Source organism: Lissotriton vulgaris, chromosome 1_1 (assembly GCF_964263255.1).
Source record: "Lissotriton vulgaris chromosome 1_1, aLisVul1.2, whole genome shotgun sequence".
In the NCBI taxonomy this organism is placed as follows: domain Eukaryota; kingdom Metazoa; phylum Chordata; class Amphibia; order Caudata; family Salamandridae; genus Lissotriton; species Lissotriton vulgaris.
Window position 1 is genome coordinate 455,772,949 of NC_141685.1, and position 18,097 is coordinate 455,791,045.

The 18,097-nt window shown below is 45.8% G+C and overlaps 1 protein-coding gene across 5 annotated transcripts in view; it reads right to left on the bottom strand.

The window, feature by feature from the left end:
* Nucleotides 1-18,097, bottom strand: part of JAK1 (Janus kinase 1) — a 436,233-nt gene that overhangs the window by 251,292 nt on the left and 166,844 nt on the right. For all 5 annotated transcript variants that reach the window (XM_086953620.1, XM_086953634.1, XM_086953640.1 and 2 more), the window contains exons 4-5: nt 13,654-13,807; nt 8,957-9,120 (exon numbers count right to left, since the gene is read on the bottom strand). In XM_086953620.1, the coding sequence (XP_086809746.1) occupies nt 8,957-9,120; nt 13,654-13,807 (318 nt within the window). The remainder of the gene's footprint in view (nt 1-8,956; nt 9,121-13,653; nt 13,808-18,097) is intronic.

Here is an 18,097-nt window from a genome sequence, read left to right on the forward strand (position 1 = left end):
TCCACAGCCCTGTCTCTCTGCGGGGCCTTCAGCTTTCGGTCTTCGGGACCGCCGCCATCTTGGGTGTGCCGCGGGGGAAGCCAGCTAGCCGTTTACCGCCGTCTCCTCGTGTGCAGTAGGGGATGTTGTGTGCGATCTCTTCCGTTGTGGTCGCTCAGTAGCTCCACCGGCGGCGACCCTGATTCGTCCGGCGCCCTCGGGGTGGAGATCGCCGATCTCCCTCGGCCTGCAGTAGCGCCAGCTCGGATCTCAATCCGCCATCTTAGGTCGAAGCGTCTCGCTCATCTAGCAGTTTGCCGAGTCTGGTTTCTGCTCTTATTAGCAGCAAGTAGCTGCGACCTCGGGGTCCCGCCGCTCCGCCGATGCCTTCTGCTGACAGGACGGTTGTTTTCCGCCGGATTTCGTGCGGTTTAACAGGATTTTAGTCGGGATCGGGCGTGGAGCTCCGGGCTCACGCTGCCTATCTCCTCGGCATCCAAGCCACGCCGCCCGTCGGTTGCCATTCACCATTGCGTTAACTGAGGTGGCTCGCCTGCTCGCAACCAACAGCTGGGTCTTCAGGGCAACGCGACTACCCGCCCCCCCCACCCCACCACGCATCGGGTGTCCCACAGGCCCACTGGCCAGGCTCCAATAAGAATACCCCGACTCTCTGCGCTGATGCCGGGGGAGGATGTTCTCTCTCCCCCCCATGTGCCAACCAATCACACCTGATGCTAGGTGGTGCATTGTGGCCGGGGCCCACTACCTCACGCGTGAGGTGGCCATGCTGGCGAATATATTACCTCGCATGGCCCGGTAACAGCGTGGCTGGCATGGTGGAACAACGGAGGTGAGAGTCACGCGGATCTCTGCCCCCACCCCTCCAGGCCCACTGGTGGCAGGCTGGTGGAGGGGATGCGAGCACATCGCACTCCTCCCCCACAGCGTGAAATGTGCTCCTGCCCCAAGCCGCTCGGAGCCAGGCTACTATCACTGGCCTTCTCGTCCCCGGCTCAGGTCCTGTCCTGGGCCACGCGGCAGCCTCGGGCCTTGACCGTGTGGGCAGAGACCCCGTAGCCCCTATAAGGCAAGCACTGCCGGCTAGGTGCCCAGTCTCGCCCCCCCTAAATCGGAGGGGGAGAGCCTCTAACTCCACCACCGTCGACACTGAGAGCTGCTAAAAAACTCCTTCCTCCCCTAGGCCGCAAATAAAAAAAAGTTTTGGGAAGCTTCAGCCGTGGGACACCACATCGGTGAAAGGGTCTGGAGTTTGACCACTCTTTGTACCACCTTCCTTGTCAGTAGAACCACTCGCTTTGTGCGGGGTTACCCATCAGCACCAACCGCCCGCGGCTCCTCCCAGGTTACCCCATGAGCGCTCAGACTCACCAACTCCAACCAGCAGCAAAGCCGCCAAATGCAGCAGAGGGGATCGGATCCCCATCCCACAGGCGGCGGCTGTAACGAGAAGCAGGGGCAGGCGACGGATCTGCATACTCGCTCCCAAGCGCCGCTGCCAACTCCAACAACAGGATAGCCTGAGGCGGCAGCAGCAGGTGAAGGCGCGTCACTTCCGGTTGGACAGAGAGGTGAGGTGCGAGCAGGAGCAGCCCGGAGCTCTCGTGAGTGGGAAACTACTCCGCACAGATGGAAGTTTCTCATTTAGGCAAAGACGCGGGGTGGGCACCCATGCAAAAAACAATTAAACAAGAGCGGGTTACAGTGAGGTAGCAGGCACAGATGGAAGTTTCTCTAAGCCCAGTCTTTTTCGGACTGCGGGCGTGTTTTTTACTTTCTTTCTAGGCTGTAAACAACAGTCAAAAACACGCCCCCCCCAGTCTGAAAAGGACGGGGCTTGGAGACAAATGGGTCTTCTTTCTATCTAAGCCCCGTCCTTTTCAGACTGGGGGCGTGTTTTTGACTGTTGTTTACAGTGCCTAGAAAGAAAGTCTAAAAACACGCCCCCCAATCCGAAAAAGACGGGGCTTAGATCGAAAAAACAACGTCACTGGGAACTCTTCTCCAATGGCTGGCCGCCGTTTAGGAGGCCAGCCAATGGAGAAGAGGGGCGGGGCTTAACCTTGCTACTCAGAGTCATTAAATCACGTCAGCGAGACTGCGTATGCGCGCAGCCCACTCTAGCCGAGACCTAAAAATGGCAGGCGGTCTTTGCCACGTAAGCAGAAGACATCTCTCCACGGATCTGGAGGACCGGAAGCCATGCTGTGAGTCCTACCTTCTCCAAATCACATTGTTTTTAAGATTACCCTTTTGTGAAGAGCCCTTAAAGTGGCTGGTAACAGCCGCTAGGTGTTCCTAAAGGGACTCCTAGATTGGCACCCCTTACTTATTGGCAGTATTTATGCCCCAATACTGGGCAGTCTGATTTCTGGAACACTCTTTCCTCCTCTCTAGCACATAAAACATAGTTCCCCTGAATTCTTGGTGGGGACTATAATTGTGCATTAAATTTACACGTTGATAGGTACTACCCCCCACGCCCAGGTACCCCTCCACATTGCCACACTGCCCAATTACGTACCTGACGCAACAGGGGTCTCTCCTAAGCACCTGGCGCACACATAATCCTATCATTTGACTATACTCATTCTATTCCCCGTCACATGGGCTCCATGTACGACTGGACCACTTCTTGTGTGCAGAGTCATTGACTCCCCTTGTGTCTGGCGCCAACTATCAAGGACGTAATCTCGGGTCATGATTGCCCATTATATAGATCTCAGTTGGTCACCTCTCAGATCACAAGTTCTAACCTGGCACTTCCAGAACGAATGCCTTGATGATCCAGTTTCCTAGAAAGAGCAGGGTGATCTTATTCGACATTAATTTGTGGCAAACCATGGCACCACCTCCTTGGTGACGGTGAAAAGGGACGCATTTAAAACTGTGACACAGGATCATTGCATACAGCATGTGGTGAGGTCCAGAGAACCCTGAATATCGGAATAAAATCTGCTGTGAAGCGCCTTGCTCAATTGAGCAAGGAAGCAGACCAGGACCCGGAAAAGCTGTCACAGTTCACTAAGGCTAAGTAGCCTATGCAAAACTCTTAAAATGGTTATGACATTTCAATTTTACAGCTCATGCAGCTAAGGCTCATCAAAAGGATGACAAGTCGGGTCGACTTAGTCTGGCTTGTACGCCAAGACTCTACCCCAGTGCCAATCACCGAACTCATTTCAGCACAGGTGTTTCAATCCGTTCCCAGGAGGATATCCTAAATCAGTTTTACACTTATTATTTTACCTTGTATCAGGCCCCTCCTGCTCTTACGGGAATCAACGGCACTACTTTTCTAGAAGACATTACACTCCCAGCATTCCTAGAACACATAAGCACGTTTTCGACGCCAAACTCACACAGGGTACTATTGTACACTTATTCACTTCTTTCCTGAAACAAAACCCCAGGCCTTGATGGTAAAGCTCTTGAATTCTACAGCACCTTTTCCTCGCAACTTGCATCCAGATTAGTTGATGAGGCATCCCTGACTTCGAAAGAACGTCCACCATTGCTTAGGGAGTGTCTCCTGGTCTCAATTCTGAAGCCTGGGAGAGCCCCAGCCCAACCAACGTCATATCAACTGATTGCTATACTGGGCGTCAATTATAAGATCTTGGTAAGATATTAGCGGATTGTTATGCCCAAGTACTACCTGATCTCACACATATGAATCAAAGTAGATTTAGCCCAGGTCGCAGTACTTTGCAAAGCATATGTCGGCTTTTCCATATGCAAGCCTATGTTTGGGGGCTTTACCCGAAAGCAGCTTGTCTAATTTTAGAACTGGAATAAGCATTTGATTCACTACCGTGAGACTCTCTCTTTCAAACTCTGACCCGATTCGATGTTGGTCCCATACTCCCTTCTATCCACTAACCCGACTTCTCTAAGTTAAGTTAGGACACCTCATCTTCGCATCATTTTCTGTGGGTAAGGTAACCCGGCAGGGCTTTCCCCTGTCTCCACTGCTTTTTGTCCTCACAGTGGAACCATGCACTATCCACTTACAACTCGAGTGTGTAGGCTAGGGGATACCCCTGGAGGACAAGAGTCACGTGGGGTCCATGTATGCTGCTGTTGATCTCCTCCTTTATGTGAAAGACATTGCATGTGACCATGCCCCCCTATGGGCTATACTCAATGTATTTGCTGAGGCTACAGGGATTCGTGTCAATTGGGACAAATCAGTGATATACCGTTTTCAGCCTGATCAGCCTCCCTCGTCCATCTCGCTGGGCTCTGTATCCCTGCGATGTCAGGACGCAGCCCCGCGCTACTTGAGGATCCGCCTAAACCATACCTCTTCTGATATATTTGACGGGAATCTCCTTGTGGCACTACAAGGTATCATAACACAAATGCAATTCTGGTGTTCACTGCCTCTTGCCTGGTTAGGGAAAATTACCCTGGCACTAATGATCATATTACCTCGCCTACTATATTTCTTTGCCAATCTTCCTGTAGTCCCCCCTCACTCCTTCTTTCAAGAGCTTAACTCCCTGCTGAGTGCTCTTATCTGGGGTAGTAGGCGGCGTTGTGTGGTGTTTGGTAAGCTACAGATCCCCTTGAATCGGGGTGGCTTAGGGGCCCCATCCTTCGAGGCGTATTACCCCCCCCCAGCACAGTTACAATGGGTGTCACGTTGGATGAACGGGAGATACCTAGGAGAGAACTGCTGCACAGACAAAGTGATGACACACCAGGCTATCCTTCGCCTCCTTCTACTGAAAACACCGCCTCTCCACCCATACAATTGCTCGCACCTACATGACACGAGTTTACCGCATGTCACACAAACTTCCCGCATGTGCCCTTGCCTTACCCCTGAGAGGACTACCTAAATTCCCGGGTTCTACAAAAGAAATGACCTGACCTCTTGGACTGTCTGCTTAACTCACACGACAGGAGACCTCTTACAAGAAGAGCAGTTTCTTTTATTTGACCAGCTAGTAACTGAGTACGGTTTGCCTCCTGGGCATTTTCTCTTGCATCGCTGCCTCACACACCGTTACCGGACCCTGTGGAACGCAGCGGTAACTGAGCGTGCAACACACCCTGTACTACAGACAATCTTAATCATGGGCTCTGGTCGTCATTAAATCACTCGGTAGTTTTAAGGGACACAAACCCCAAAAAATAGGCTTGTGTTTCACCTTTCTGGCACTAAGCCTTGCTAAGCGCACTCGTACCTTAAGCTGGTGTTCTTAGACAGCCCCTCCGCTAGGGGCCGCGTTTGCTGCGGTCTGCAGATGGGGCATGGCAGAAGAGGCTGCCCTCGGCTACGAGGATGTGTGTGGTCAGCGCACTAGACCCATTGCGCCCCAATAGGCCACTTTGCTCTCTGAATTTGTGCAACCCATACGTAATGATGACCTCCCCCAATGAAGCCTTACAAGATATGCTCCTATTCACTATTATTTTAACTCCTCTCTCCCCACACATAGACATCACTGGTTGTACTGTGTGGTTCTAACAGGATTAATCCTAATGTATTTACACACTGGATTCACATGTTTTAAATATGTGTTTTTCTTTTCTTGTGCTCTGCAATGACTTTGCATGAAGTGTATATGTGCCTTTTCATACTGTTGATTGTACCTATTTCTTTAAGATCAATAAAACAGATTTAAATTTAAAAAAATAAAGAGGCCTGTGAAGAAATTAATAACGTCTACGCAATTATAGGATTTAAATTCCAAGTAGGCTCTTTAATGAGAGCATCCCAAGTAAGTGCAACAGCTTAAGGATCCCAAAGCAACTGATAAGCTTATCACAGAAGCCCACACAATGGCATACTAAAGAATTATTTACATCATAAACACACAGATAAGAAGAGAAAGAAAACCTAACAAGAATTGGCAACTACATACTGCAAATACCACACACCTTCTTCCTCCACAAACTAAAACAAAAGACAAAACAAATACAACTAAAATAATATCTATACAATAATTATCTGCTGTACTTTACAATTCTATTTAGATTCCAAACTCGGTCATCCTCCGATTTTACAGCATTGCGGAAAAGTGTCATGACCTTGAATGGACCCATGAATCTGGAACCCACATTGGACATAATGCTTCTCTTGACCAACACTTGGTCACCTACCAACACATCCAACAATTTGACACCCTTGCTAACATCATAATTAAATTTCTTCTTCTCAACACTTCCTCTATTCTTTATCATTTCCACCACTCATTGAACCCCACTTGGACCACCCAGGTGAAGAAGTATTAGCATTTCGCCCTCTAAACATTTCGAAAGGCACCTCACCTGTGGTGGTGTGTGGAGAAAACCTATGAGCCTGTAGATAATTCCTAAGGCCATCCTTCCAGTTTCTACCCGGACTCATTTCCCACTGTATGCACCCTTTAATACTCCTGTTAAAATTTTCCACAGTACCATTGCCTTCTGGATGATACAGTGAGCCCACTTTGGGCTTAATTCTCCTTTCACACAGAAATTCTCCCATTTCGGCAGACACAAATTGAGGTTCATTGTCCAATAGAATACAGGTAGGAAAACCCTTACGAATGAAACCATCAGTCATGAACTGAACAATTCACCCAGTCTCAATACTGCTCACAATTCCAATTTCAGCCCACCTAGAGAACTGGTAAAGTAGGACCAACAAACTGTTGGAACCTCCCTTTACATGCAATGGTCCACCAATGTCCACAGCCACCATCTCCCAAGGTTTGGATGGAAAATCTCTTTTGCACATGGGAAGATTACTAACTTTGTAAACTTGGTCACTATCCGACAATCCAAACACTCTCGAATTCTCCTTTCAATCATCAGATCCATTTACGGCCACCATTAACTAAGACAAATCTTGGCTATAGCCTTGCTCATTCCCCGATGCACTTCATGTCCAAGATGTACAATTTTTTCTCTCAATGCCACAGGTATTACTAGTCTGAAACCCCACAAAATCACTCCATCATCACATGACAACTCATCTCTTATTTTCCAGAGGCCAATAATATCCTTGTCTCTCTTCATCTCATACTTCCAACCTTCACACATTGCCCTCTTGACATGTTGAAGTACAGAATCCCCTTCAACTGCCTCAAGCCACTCAACATCCACTGGTAACAGTGCATACCTTGACCATGTCCAAATCATCATCACACCCATCCTCCACACTTGAACTGATCCTAGACAAACAGTCAGCAACCCTATTCTGAGGTCCAGGAACACAGTGCACGTTAGAGTTATATCCCTGAAGCCCAACCACCCATTTACAAATTCTCATGTAGATCATGTCTAAACCCTTCACAGAAAAAAACTTCAACCAGCGGCTTGTGGTATATGTATACAGCAAATTCCTTATACCAGATGAAATTTTAAAATTTCTTGAAAAACACTTCGAGCTTCCCTCTCAATGGTGGAATACGTTTCAGCACCCCATAAAGACGTAGAACAGTAGGCAATTTGCTTACGTTTCCTCTCATTCCCATTCCACTGCATTAAAACTCCACCCAGACCACTTGTGCTAGTATCAGTCATAATAATACAGGCTCCAGAAGGCTCTAAACTCCTGAGACCTTCCACATTGGTCAATACATCCTTGATGCAATCAAATTCCTTCATGCAATCCACACTCCACTTAAACTTAACACCTCTCTTAGAGTAAACTCCTCATGCTTAGAGTCTTGGACACTAAATTGAGAAGAAATTTAGCATGGAATTCCACCATACCCAAGAAAGTAAGAACATCCTCTCTTCTCAGGATTTCTCAACTTAAGTATTTCCTCCACCAGATCCTTCTTCAGGAAAAGTCCTTTTTCGTTGACCCTATGATCCAGGTATTCTATCTCTCTTTTCTTGAAAGCACATTTAGGAAGTTTCAATGTGGGATCACTCGCACTCAATAACTGATGAGGTGAAAATCCTGATGCCAGCAGTTGCAGACGTATGCACTTGAAGAAATGTAGGCAGCAGCACCATACACAATGAAACTACTTTCCAAATAGTAACAATAGTAGAAATAGGAGTAGAAAATCAAACTGGGTGTATGAATTCCAATTTCCAAGTGGAATCCAAGATGAATGAAATAGTAGTTCATTGATAAAAAATTAAGATGGGGTGCTCTCAACGCCGCTTGTGGCCAGTGTAGAATTTAATAATCTCCACACAGTTATAAGATTTAAATTCCAAGTAGGTTCTTTAATGACAGCAACCCAATCAAGTGCAACAGCTTAAGTATCCCAAAGTAACTGACAAGCTTATCATAGAATCCCAGAACAATGACATACCAAGAATTCTTTCCATTATGAACGCACAGACAAGAAGATAAAGAAAACCTAACAAGTATTGGCAACTACATACTGCAAACACAACAGCTGATACTACTCAGCACCAACCAAGTTTCTCTTCTATATGGCAGGAAGTGACTGGGTGAACAAGTGTCAGCCTCTGAGCATTGACAGAGTTTGCTAAGAGCTGGACAGGTGGTCATCTTTTGGACAGCCTATTGCTTCTTCTGAATAATTTGTGGCTATTCCACCACGTCACATTTTCTCTCAAAAGCACGTCTTAGAAACGGAAACCTCAACTTGTTTGCCTGGTAACAAATGCCAACACATGAAAATGGCAGAGAGATCAGCAAAACACTTTTTTCAGGGTAAGGAAAATTGCTACATTCTGGGAAAGACTTTTAATGTAAATAATTTTAAGGAAAATGCATCATAACTAGATTGAGACTGAAATGTGCATGTGGGATTCCACAACAATTACAACGATACTGGACAAACTATGAGTAATATGTCCATTTTAATCTTGCTTACAGGGGGGCAAAGTGACGCTATGAAGATCCACGAAAATAGAGATCTCAGTACTGGCTTTCTGGTTGTTTAGTTGCTATGAAGATCACAGCATTTTGTTAGCCAACTTAATTATTTATTGCAAACCGTACTGCAGTGAATAAGTAAAATTGTCTTACCTAATCTCCTTTGGAAGGTCTAATAGGGACATGTTCTTTTCGATGGCATAACAAGATATTGCAAGGACAGCCATACCAAGGCACTCATTCTCAATCTCATGAACTTCCTGGTCAGTTTTAGGGTCTCGGACAGGGGCCAGCCCTTTTACCAAATCATATTGCCCCTAATAGAAACAAAAATTGAGTAACAAATCTGAATATTTTGCATTAAAATAATAGTGCACATTCTAGAACATTTCTTTCAACTGTTACGTAGTGAAACATATACACTGATAGACAACAGCGGTTTTGCATTGGTGTGCCACCATGTTTCCCTAATACATGACCAAGTCCTTTTCATCTTGATAAAATGGAGAACTTCAGACTCTAGTAGTAGGTGACCATTTGCAAATATACCTGCAAAGTGTCAGATGTTAAAACTGTACATTTATCCAGAAACGTTTGTCTCATGGAGTATACAAAGTTAAGGTGTGGAGAACAACCCATTTGGGTGACTACCCAAACCATAAAAGGGAAAGGAATATACTGCTGAGAAATACAGATGAACTTGGAGCAGATGTGCAATGTATGTTACACATGTTGGACAAACTAAGCTTCAAAACCAACATGGATTCAAATGCATAATGCGTTGTTCAGCATATTTATTTGCCAAGTAACATGTGTTAAGGTTTTAAGCATCATGCTTATTTCATTGCATATATGAGATTCAAGAGAATTGTGTGCTGCTTACTGAACAATCAAAATACTATGCTTGAAAACTATAGCGAAGCGGGGTACAGTATAACATCCTCTCTTAAATGACTTTTAACTCTCCCTTAAATTAGGTTTAACTCTTTGTGAAAATTAAAAAAGTTGGCATTCTGCAAGTTGTTGGAGTTGCTTAAACATAAACGTTCACTTATATGCTTAATGGCAATATTTGAAAAATGTTTCATGGAACGTAACACTGCCTGTACTAACAAACTCCCACATATTCCCGGAGGTATGGCATAGGTAGGTCTTTTGGTTGTAAGAATACTATGCTTGTCAAGGCGCCCTAGTGTCACAGAAAGGCACAGTCTTACATCTTAAAGCAATAGTTTTAGCCAAAATTGAAAATGTTAAATTGTAAAACATTTTGTAAATCCAAAGAAATTTATAATTGGAGCCTAAACATTAAGAGGGTAACATCAGCCTGATTCGTTAGAGCAGCCCAAGTACAGCAAACAGAATAGAGAAAGGAGGATGAGTGGCCTCAAATGATGCACCGGTAATAACGGAGCATATATTAGGAGCGAAAAGGACTGCTAGGAATGGGATTGAGGTTGGCTGAGGTATGCACCCAGGCCAGACAGGAACCACCACTCTAGTCAGGGTAAGCTAGATATGCACTAAAAGATAACCTGTGTTCACCCTCTGGTAGCTTGGCACCGAGCAGTCAGGCTTATTCTAAAGAGGCAATGTGTAAAGTATTTGTGCAACACACACAGACCAATACACACACACAATGAATACACCACAAAAACACTCTACACAGGTATAAAAAAATAAATAGCGCTAAAAAGGTTCCTTTAGGTCACACTGGATCAGGACAAAGTCACAGTTCGGACCCACCGCGATGTTGCGCTGACCGGCTACAGGACCCACGCAGGCCCCAGGGAGCAAAGTGGTGCCTGTGACGTTCCCTGCGTTTTCCGTCCGCGGGGGTGACATGTAAGGAGTGGGGGGAGGCTGTGCTGGCGAATCCCAAGTTGGTTGCAGCCAAGAGCAGGGTGGGGCAAGTATTGGGGTGCTGCCAATTCCAGTGACGGCCTCAGATAGGAGCGGGGAGGATGCCCCTTCCCATTGCTACACCACTGAGCGAGATGCGTCAATATCGAGGCCCACAGGTGCAGGATGCATCACTTTTCTCTACGCAGTGAAGGCAATGTATCAGTTCCGAAGATAGGTGTCAGAATTGAGAGGCATTATGCGAAGCACCGGATTCTGCCATGCAATTGGGGGGTGTCGACCTCACCATGCTGCAGCAGCAGTGATATGCTGTAAAATGCGTTAATCTCCGAAGGCAAAGTGCTGGTATCGATGCAATGCACGGATTTTACTCCCGCAACCAGGTTGATGCGTCAGTTCTGCTACATGCAGCCAGGAGATACATGAAAATCAGTGTTTTAAGTATCACAGCCTCTTCCAGTGACCAAAGCACAGGAGCAGGGCCAGAGACTTCGATATCCCTGAGTCAAGAAGCAAGTCAACAAGCCCTTGGAGATCACGTTGAAGGAGTCCAGCTCTCTTTCAGCAGAGCAGCAGGCAGCAGGGCAAACAACGGAAAAGCAAGCCTTCCAGATAGGCAGTCCAGTTGAGTCCTTTAAGCAGCACAACAGTTTTTCTGGCAGAGCTTAGTTACAAATCTAGTAGTTTCTGATTTGAGTCAGAAACTCAGTACTTATACCCAAGAGTGTCTTTGATGTGGGGGTGACTTCAAAACAGCTCTCTGAAGTATGCGAGTATCCCTTTCAAAGCAGGCCTGTCGGCCTGGCTATCTGTGGGGGGTAATCAGTTCTTCGTGTGGGGACAGGATACAGCCTATACAAGTGAAGCATTAGCCCCTTACTTGCATCCTACCCATGCAAGGCCATCAGAAATCAGATGTATGTAGATAGGTACTCAGACACAACTATCCTTCCCATGTTGAAGCTGTCTAGAGGAAAGGTGTAGCTGTCACCCACCCCAGACGTGTATTGGAGACAGGTCCAGTACACAGAGCAGTAAGTGCAGAGAAATGTCCACTTTCAAAACGTTTCTTTTTTATCAAAACCAAACAAAGGTTTTATTTATGTACTTTCACTGTAGCTCATTTGATAAATTAATTCATAGTGTTATAAGAAATTAGGTTGGGGTCCAGTAGGATCATTGTTTGGTATTTGCCCTCGCAGAATACATACATAAATTGTTCCAATTGTGAAGCAGGGATTATTGTTTAATTTTCAAAATTCTTTTGATTACACAGAACCAGAGCTATGCTATGTTTTTCACTATGATGTCTTATATGTAATGTGTAGAGTTCATATGTTTTGTTCAAAGTTGAACATATTGTGTTTTTCCCTGTGATGTAGATATTGATGTATTTATTTAATTAATTAAAATTGTAAATAACAAATGTCTTTTGAAAAATTAATTTTGCAAATTATTAAGACAAAAAGGAAAAAACGTAAACATTTGACAATAAATTATGAAATGATCATAACAATTAAGGAGTGTGGTCATCAGGTTTGAATTATAGTGTGAATGAGTATCCATATTGGCATCTTATTGTTGCTTATAGATCACTTTCAAAAAGAGGCACTTCTAAAACAGTAATGTTAAATCCAACTTCTCCAGTCAAGACAATTTATCATTCCAAAAATATGAAACCTGAACAAGCTACTCCTCTCTGATCAGGAATTACAGCTTAAACGTTTATTAAGGAATTCCCAATGCTAGCCTATCAGAGGGGTAGGCCTCACAGCAGAGAAAAAAAGGAATTTCTGGGTTTCTAAGTACCAAGACATATAAAGATTAAACACTTATCTCCTACCTTTTACTTACATGGTAGCCTGCCCTGGGGGTTACTTAGGGCCTACCTTAGGGGGGACTTATATGTAATAAAAGGGGAGTTTAAGGTTTGGCAAGAAATTTTAAATGCCAAGTCGGAGTGTCAGTAAATTGCACACACAGGCACTGCATTTTCAGGCCTGAGACAAGCTTGAAAGGCTACTTATGTGGGTGGCACAATTAGTGCTGCATGCCGACTAGTAGCATTTGAAGTACTGACCCTGGGTATATGGTTAATCACTTTACATGGGACTTAGCAGTCTATTAAGTATGCAAATCAGACTTACACCAATGTCATCATGTGTAGGGGGGGTGGGGGGGGGGGGGGAGTACATGCACCTCAGTACTGGTTAGCAGTGGTAAAGTACTCAGAATCATAAGGCCAACAAAAAGAATCAGTAAAAACACAACGTAAAGGCAAAAGGTCTGGGGGAAGACCACCCTACAGATGCCCGGTCTAACAAAGAGAGGGAGTTGTAAGAGTTTACCATACCTCTTCGTCTTGAAGAATTAAAATCCGAAATCAAAACTTTGCTTGTTCTACAATAGATTGTGAATTAAAAAAAATATTTCAATATTTGTAAATTTGTTTGATACATACTTGTTTCTGTATTTTATTTCTGTGGAGTGTTTTGAGATTTAGATGGTAGATATTTCTTAGGTCGGGTGTCCAAAGTTTTCAAACATGACCGATAGCCCGATTCACAAAGGGGCTTACATGTAATAAAGTTACGAGTATGAAATCTTCACATGGTGTACTCTTTGCAGAGCGCCATGAGGAGATTTAGTCTTGAGTGCAGGGATTCCACCATAGGTGCAGAGATTTCACAGTGAGTGCAGGCACCAGGCACTCGTAACTTTACTACACGTAAGTCCCTTTGTTAATAAGGCCCTAGGTGGGGGTCCCTGAATTCCAGTAATGATTTAATAGAGGGGGTTCATAGACGTCAATAAGCTCAAAACCACTGCCGTAAAATACTAAACAGAACAAAGTGGAAACATTTGCAGATATGTTTTATTGCATAAAAGATACAGAATTGTTCATGTTTAATGGTTCAGGCAAAGTATGACCAATAAATAATAATGTTGAGTATCTTTTAAGACTTTCGTGTCTTAGCATAGCTTACCTGTGCAAATAAATACTGTAATGAATTGGCATCAAGTAGAGGTGTTCCGTCGGGTACTCGCTTTTTGTCATAACCATTCTTATGTTTTTTGGGAGAATGTCTCCATACAGCTGGCTCACTTTCATTTGTTCCATGCCAGTTTGTAAAATAGAATCTTAAGATAAAAGAAATCAACAGTATCATGAGACACCAGATGACTGACTGGAATATTACCTCTTCACATTTAGTCAGATTCTGTGCATGCATATTGTGACTAGTTGTTCAATATATTAACAGAAACAAAACAAGAAAAAATAAATAGGCTAAATAAAATTAGTGCGGCCTCTTCTTGGTGGCAGATAAGTGAATATTCAGATTTGTCAATGTCAGTCTAGACTGAAATTACATTCTACCTGTGAGGGTTGGAGGGCATATTTGTAGCTGTGACTTTCTAAGCCATTAATTTGTAATGCGTCTATCCTGTGGGCATGTACTTGTTCCGTTATCATCATTGTGATGGCCCCAGGGTGCGCTGTCCAGGGCATTTAGTTCTCTCTCCAGCTTCTACCTAATCCCACAGGCATCTTAATACAGTGACTGCTGACCAGCACGTTGAAGGTTTAACACTCAAGCAATAGGTTGGAAGTGGTGTCCTTGTTCTCAAGAACGTATTGACATGCTATGTTACACAGGAATTCCCTAAATATCGAAACCATCAACATAACACTATTAAATCTTCACGTCAGAATGCGAGTGGCAGCCTTCCCCATGTCGGCTCTGAGTAATGGATTAGGAGCGATATTTTCCTGCCTAAGTATTCAGAGTCTGTTATAGTAGCATGTTATGGAGTAGAGCATAAAATGCAATACACTCCAACATCTAGGTTGTGTACTGAATAGTAGGAGTAATCCCTTTTCCCTAGGTATATTAGCCTCCAGACTCCTTCAAGCTTCCAGTGTCCCCCACCCCACCTGCAGTGAAATCGTCTGATCTCTAGTTTCATGATGTGAGTTTCTTGTAGGAACACTATGTGGGCTCTCATTAAAGTATGAGTGAATCTTAAATCATTCAAACACTAAGCCCAATAACCTAGACATTCCATGCAAAAATTAACGTATTGAACTCGAGGCCAGCAAACAAAACTCCAACTTCCATATCCCATGACAGAGAAAGAAAAATTTAGCTTCTCCTTAAAGTCAATGGGTAGACTCAAAGGTTGGGCCTGTGCTGTACATCTGTCTTCTTCCCATGTGCTGCCTTCATTCCCATGGCATGGTTACACATCAGCAGGTTCTCCTGTGATGTAGTTTACATAGTCGTACTCAGCCAAGTGAGTCGCAGTGGGCCTTTTCCAGGCTCAGGGTGAAAATCTGGAGTCCCTGGTCCATCATTTAGGAATCAATGGCGTCTGATTCAGGACTAATACTACTGGATGTTGACATCTTGGTCCCACCAAGTGAGAGACATCCTAAAGAAGGAAATTCGTTATTTCCTAACTGCTGCCCTTTCAGCAACATTTTGGCTCTATGTTGATCTCTTCGTGTTGCAGCAGCTTGAGCTCCAGTGCCTCTGGCAGTTCGGGTGTTGCTGGTTAGACGAGTGACTACCATCCATTCCTGTGGTGGATGTCCCAGGCCAGTCTCATGAGGTCGAGTGGAGAACATGGCTTGATCATTACCCATGACTTTCAATTTTTACAGACAACAGTAGAATGTATTGTAGTCCCCCACTGCATATGTGTCTTGTAATTTCTAAGAAAGATGATTTCTTATACTGCACCACTGCTATTTAGTCTAGAAAAATGGGGACATTATTGTTCTCCACTTTGATCTCTATTCTATTCTGTGAGCTTTCTGTAGAATGACATCACTCTCCTGTAATGAAGGAGGTGAGCCACAACTGGTCTTGGAGGTGGAGCATAGGGGGATTAACCATGCTGGGACTCTCCGAGGCCTACCATGCAGATGTTGTTGCAGCAAGATCTCCCATACAAGTCTTCAGCCTTGTATTCCTGAAATCTCACTTTTTTGAAGAGGTCCATTAATTATTTCTGTAGGGTATTGGAATTTGATTGTCAATGCATCTTCTGCACGTTTGATGCAGCCAGAAAGTTTCATCTTTTGATCCCACAGGGGACCTATGTCCACGACATCTTTGCTTTCTGGTCTTCCCTTGTGGTGGTGATTCCTTCAAAAAATGTGTTTGTCATCTTGTGGAAGCAAACGTGTTTTCAGATGCTGCTGGCTGTGAGGGCGGCTTGTGCAACATGCAGGAGGCAGAAAAGTGTAAAAGAAAGACATGAAAGGAAACACACAAAAATGCCTCCGGAAAAATATGAACAAAGATCAAATGAAGATAAAAATGTTTCACAAGGAGGAGGAGCTACGCGGGCATCCAAGATGGTCGCGTGAGCAGAGAGCTCCCGAGACCCGCACCGTCCTTCTTTATCTATCCTTCACCTATCCTGGTCATTTTGACGGGCTTTTGCAGCGCCATCATCGCTGATGCTACTGATCCTTCTCTGGTCAAAATCGGACCCTGGGGACCATTTTTCTGGACTTTGCAACTTTCTGGCCTGCCCGCGGGCGCGACCGGGGACTCGGCTGCCCACTTTGGCCGACCTGTAATTGAACAACAACGGCTGCCTGGCATCTGGCCCGCCGGAGGTGTATTGCTTTCACTTTCGGTTTCCTTTTCTTTGTTCCTGTCTCCTCCTACTCTGCCTTGCCTGCGGCCCTCTCAGCCTGCACTATCCTCCGTTGGACTGGCAAGGAGGCTGCGACACCTCTGTCTCAGTGGCGCATCGGAGTTCCGAGACTTTTCTACCTTCTCGTCACCTCCCCTGGCTATCTGACCGACACTGAATGCGAGATGGCGACGAAAGTGGAGGCCGAAAAACGCCGGAAGGCGGCAACCCGGGGGGGATCGATCCAGTCAAACAGGATCGAACGCTACACCCAGCCGAGGGGCTCCCCCGGGACCGTATGTATGGGTGCTGAAGGACTTCCAACAGACACATCGTCTACTTCGGAAGTGTCGCTCCAAGACCTAATGGCTGCCATTACTGGACTCAAGGCCGACATGAGTCAACAATTTGAAGCCGTGGTGACCAAAATAGACACGGTGGCGGTGGATGTGACTCTGATTCGGGCCGACTTGGCCAAAACAAATGAGCGGGTGAAGGCACTAGATCTCAAGACGTCGAGCCTGGTGACCGACATGGCCGAGGCGCAGTCCGAAATTGGCAATCTGCGTGCATCGCACGACTTACTGCTTAAGCGGATGGAGGACTATGATAACAGGGCCAGGCGGAACAACATACGCCTTGTCGGAGTGCCGGAAGGTGATGGTGCTGTAGCGACCGATCTCCTGGTCGAGGAACTCATAGTCGCCCAATTGGCTCCGGCGGGACTTAGTAAGTTCTTTGCCGTGGAGCGCGCTTATCGTTTTCCTGGAGGTCGAGTGAAGCCGGGGAACCCACCGAGGCCTATCATCGCCAGGCTTTTTCACTACCGGGACAGGGATGCTATCCTCCAGGCCGCCCGTAAACATGGTCCCCTGAAGTATGACAATAACTCTGTCTCCATCTATCCCGATTTCACTCCTCAAGTGCAGCGACAAAGATCAGGTTTCCTTGGAGTGAAGCGTCGTCTACGGGACCGGGGACTGAAATATGCCATGCTGTTTCCGGCCAGGCTCCGGATCGAATATCGGGAGCGTGCCTATTTCTTTGATCAACCTGAACGTGTAGCCGACTGGCTGGACTCGTTGCCGGCAGATGACTTTGGGAGCGGAGGCCCTGGTGGTGCGGAAGGTGGTGCAGCGGCCCAGGAGTAACAGATGCCCCAGAGGTTCCGATTGAGACTATGAAACGTTCTGTGTACATTGACTTATTCCCTAATGACTCTGCCCGTGGCGGTGCGGTAACGGGTGATTTCTCCCTTCCTCCTCGGGGGGTTCTTTGTGTAGAAGTATGGGGCGACAGGCACACTGCAGTTGGGGGTGGCTTCTTAGTCAGCAGGGGTGCAGGGAGGGGGGTGTTGTAACGGGTTTGGGTCTTGGGGTTGGTGTTTGGGGACTTGGTTCTGTTTTGTTTAATCTGTTTTGTTCTTTGTTCCATGGTACTTCACATCTTGCAATGACTTTTCATAGTGGGCTCTGCTGGGGGGTGGGTGTGGAATGTTTTCGTCGCAATGGGGGGGGGGGTGAAATGCGGATTCTTTCTTGGAACGTAAATGGTTTGGGTGACCGGATTAAGCGGGGCATTGTACTGCAATTCTTGAGGCGCCACGCCCCTGATGTTGTGTTTCTTCAGGAGACCCACTTGATTGGCAATGCTTGCAAGGCCTTAGACCGCCGGGGATATCGACTTGTTGCACATGCGGGTTTCACTTCGGGTTCCCGGGGTGTGGGTATTATGGTGAGGTCTTCCCTTGCTCTTGCTATCGACGATGTTATCCTTGAT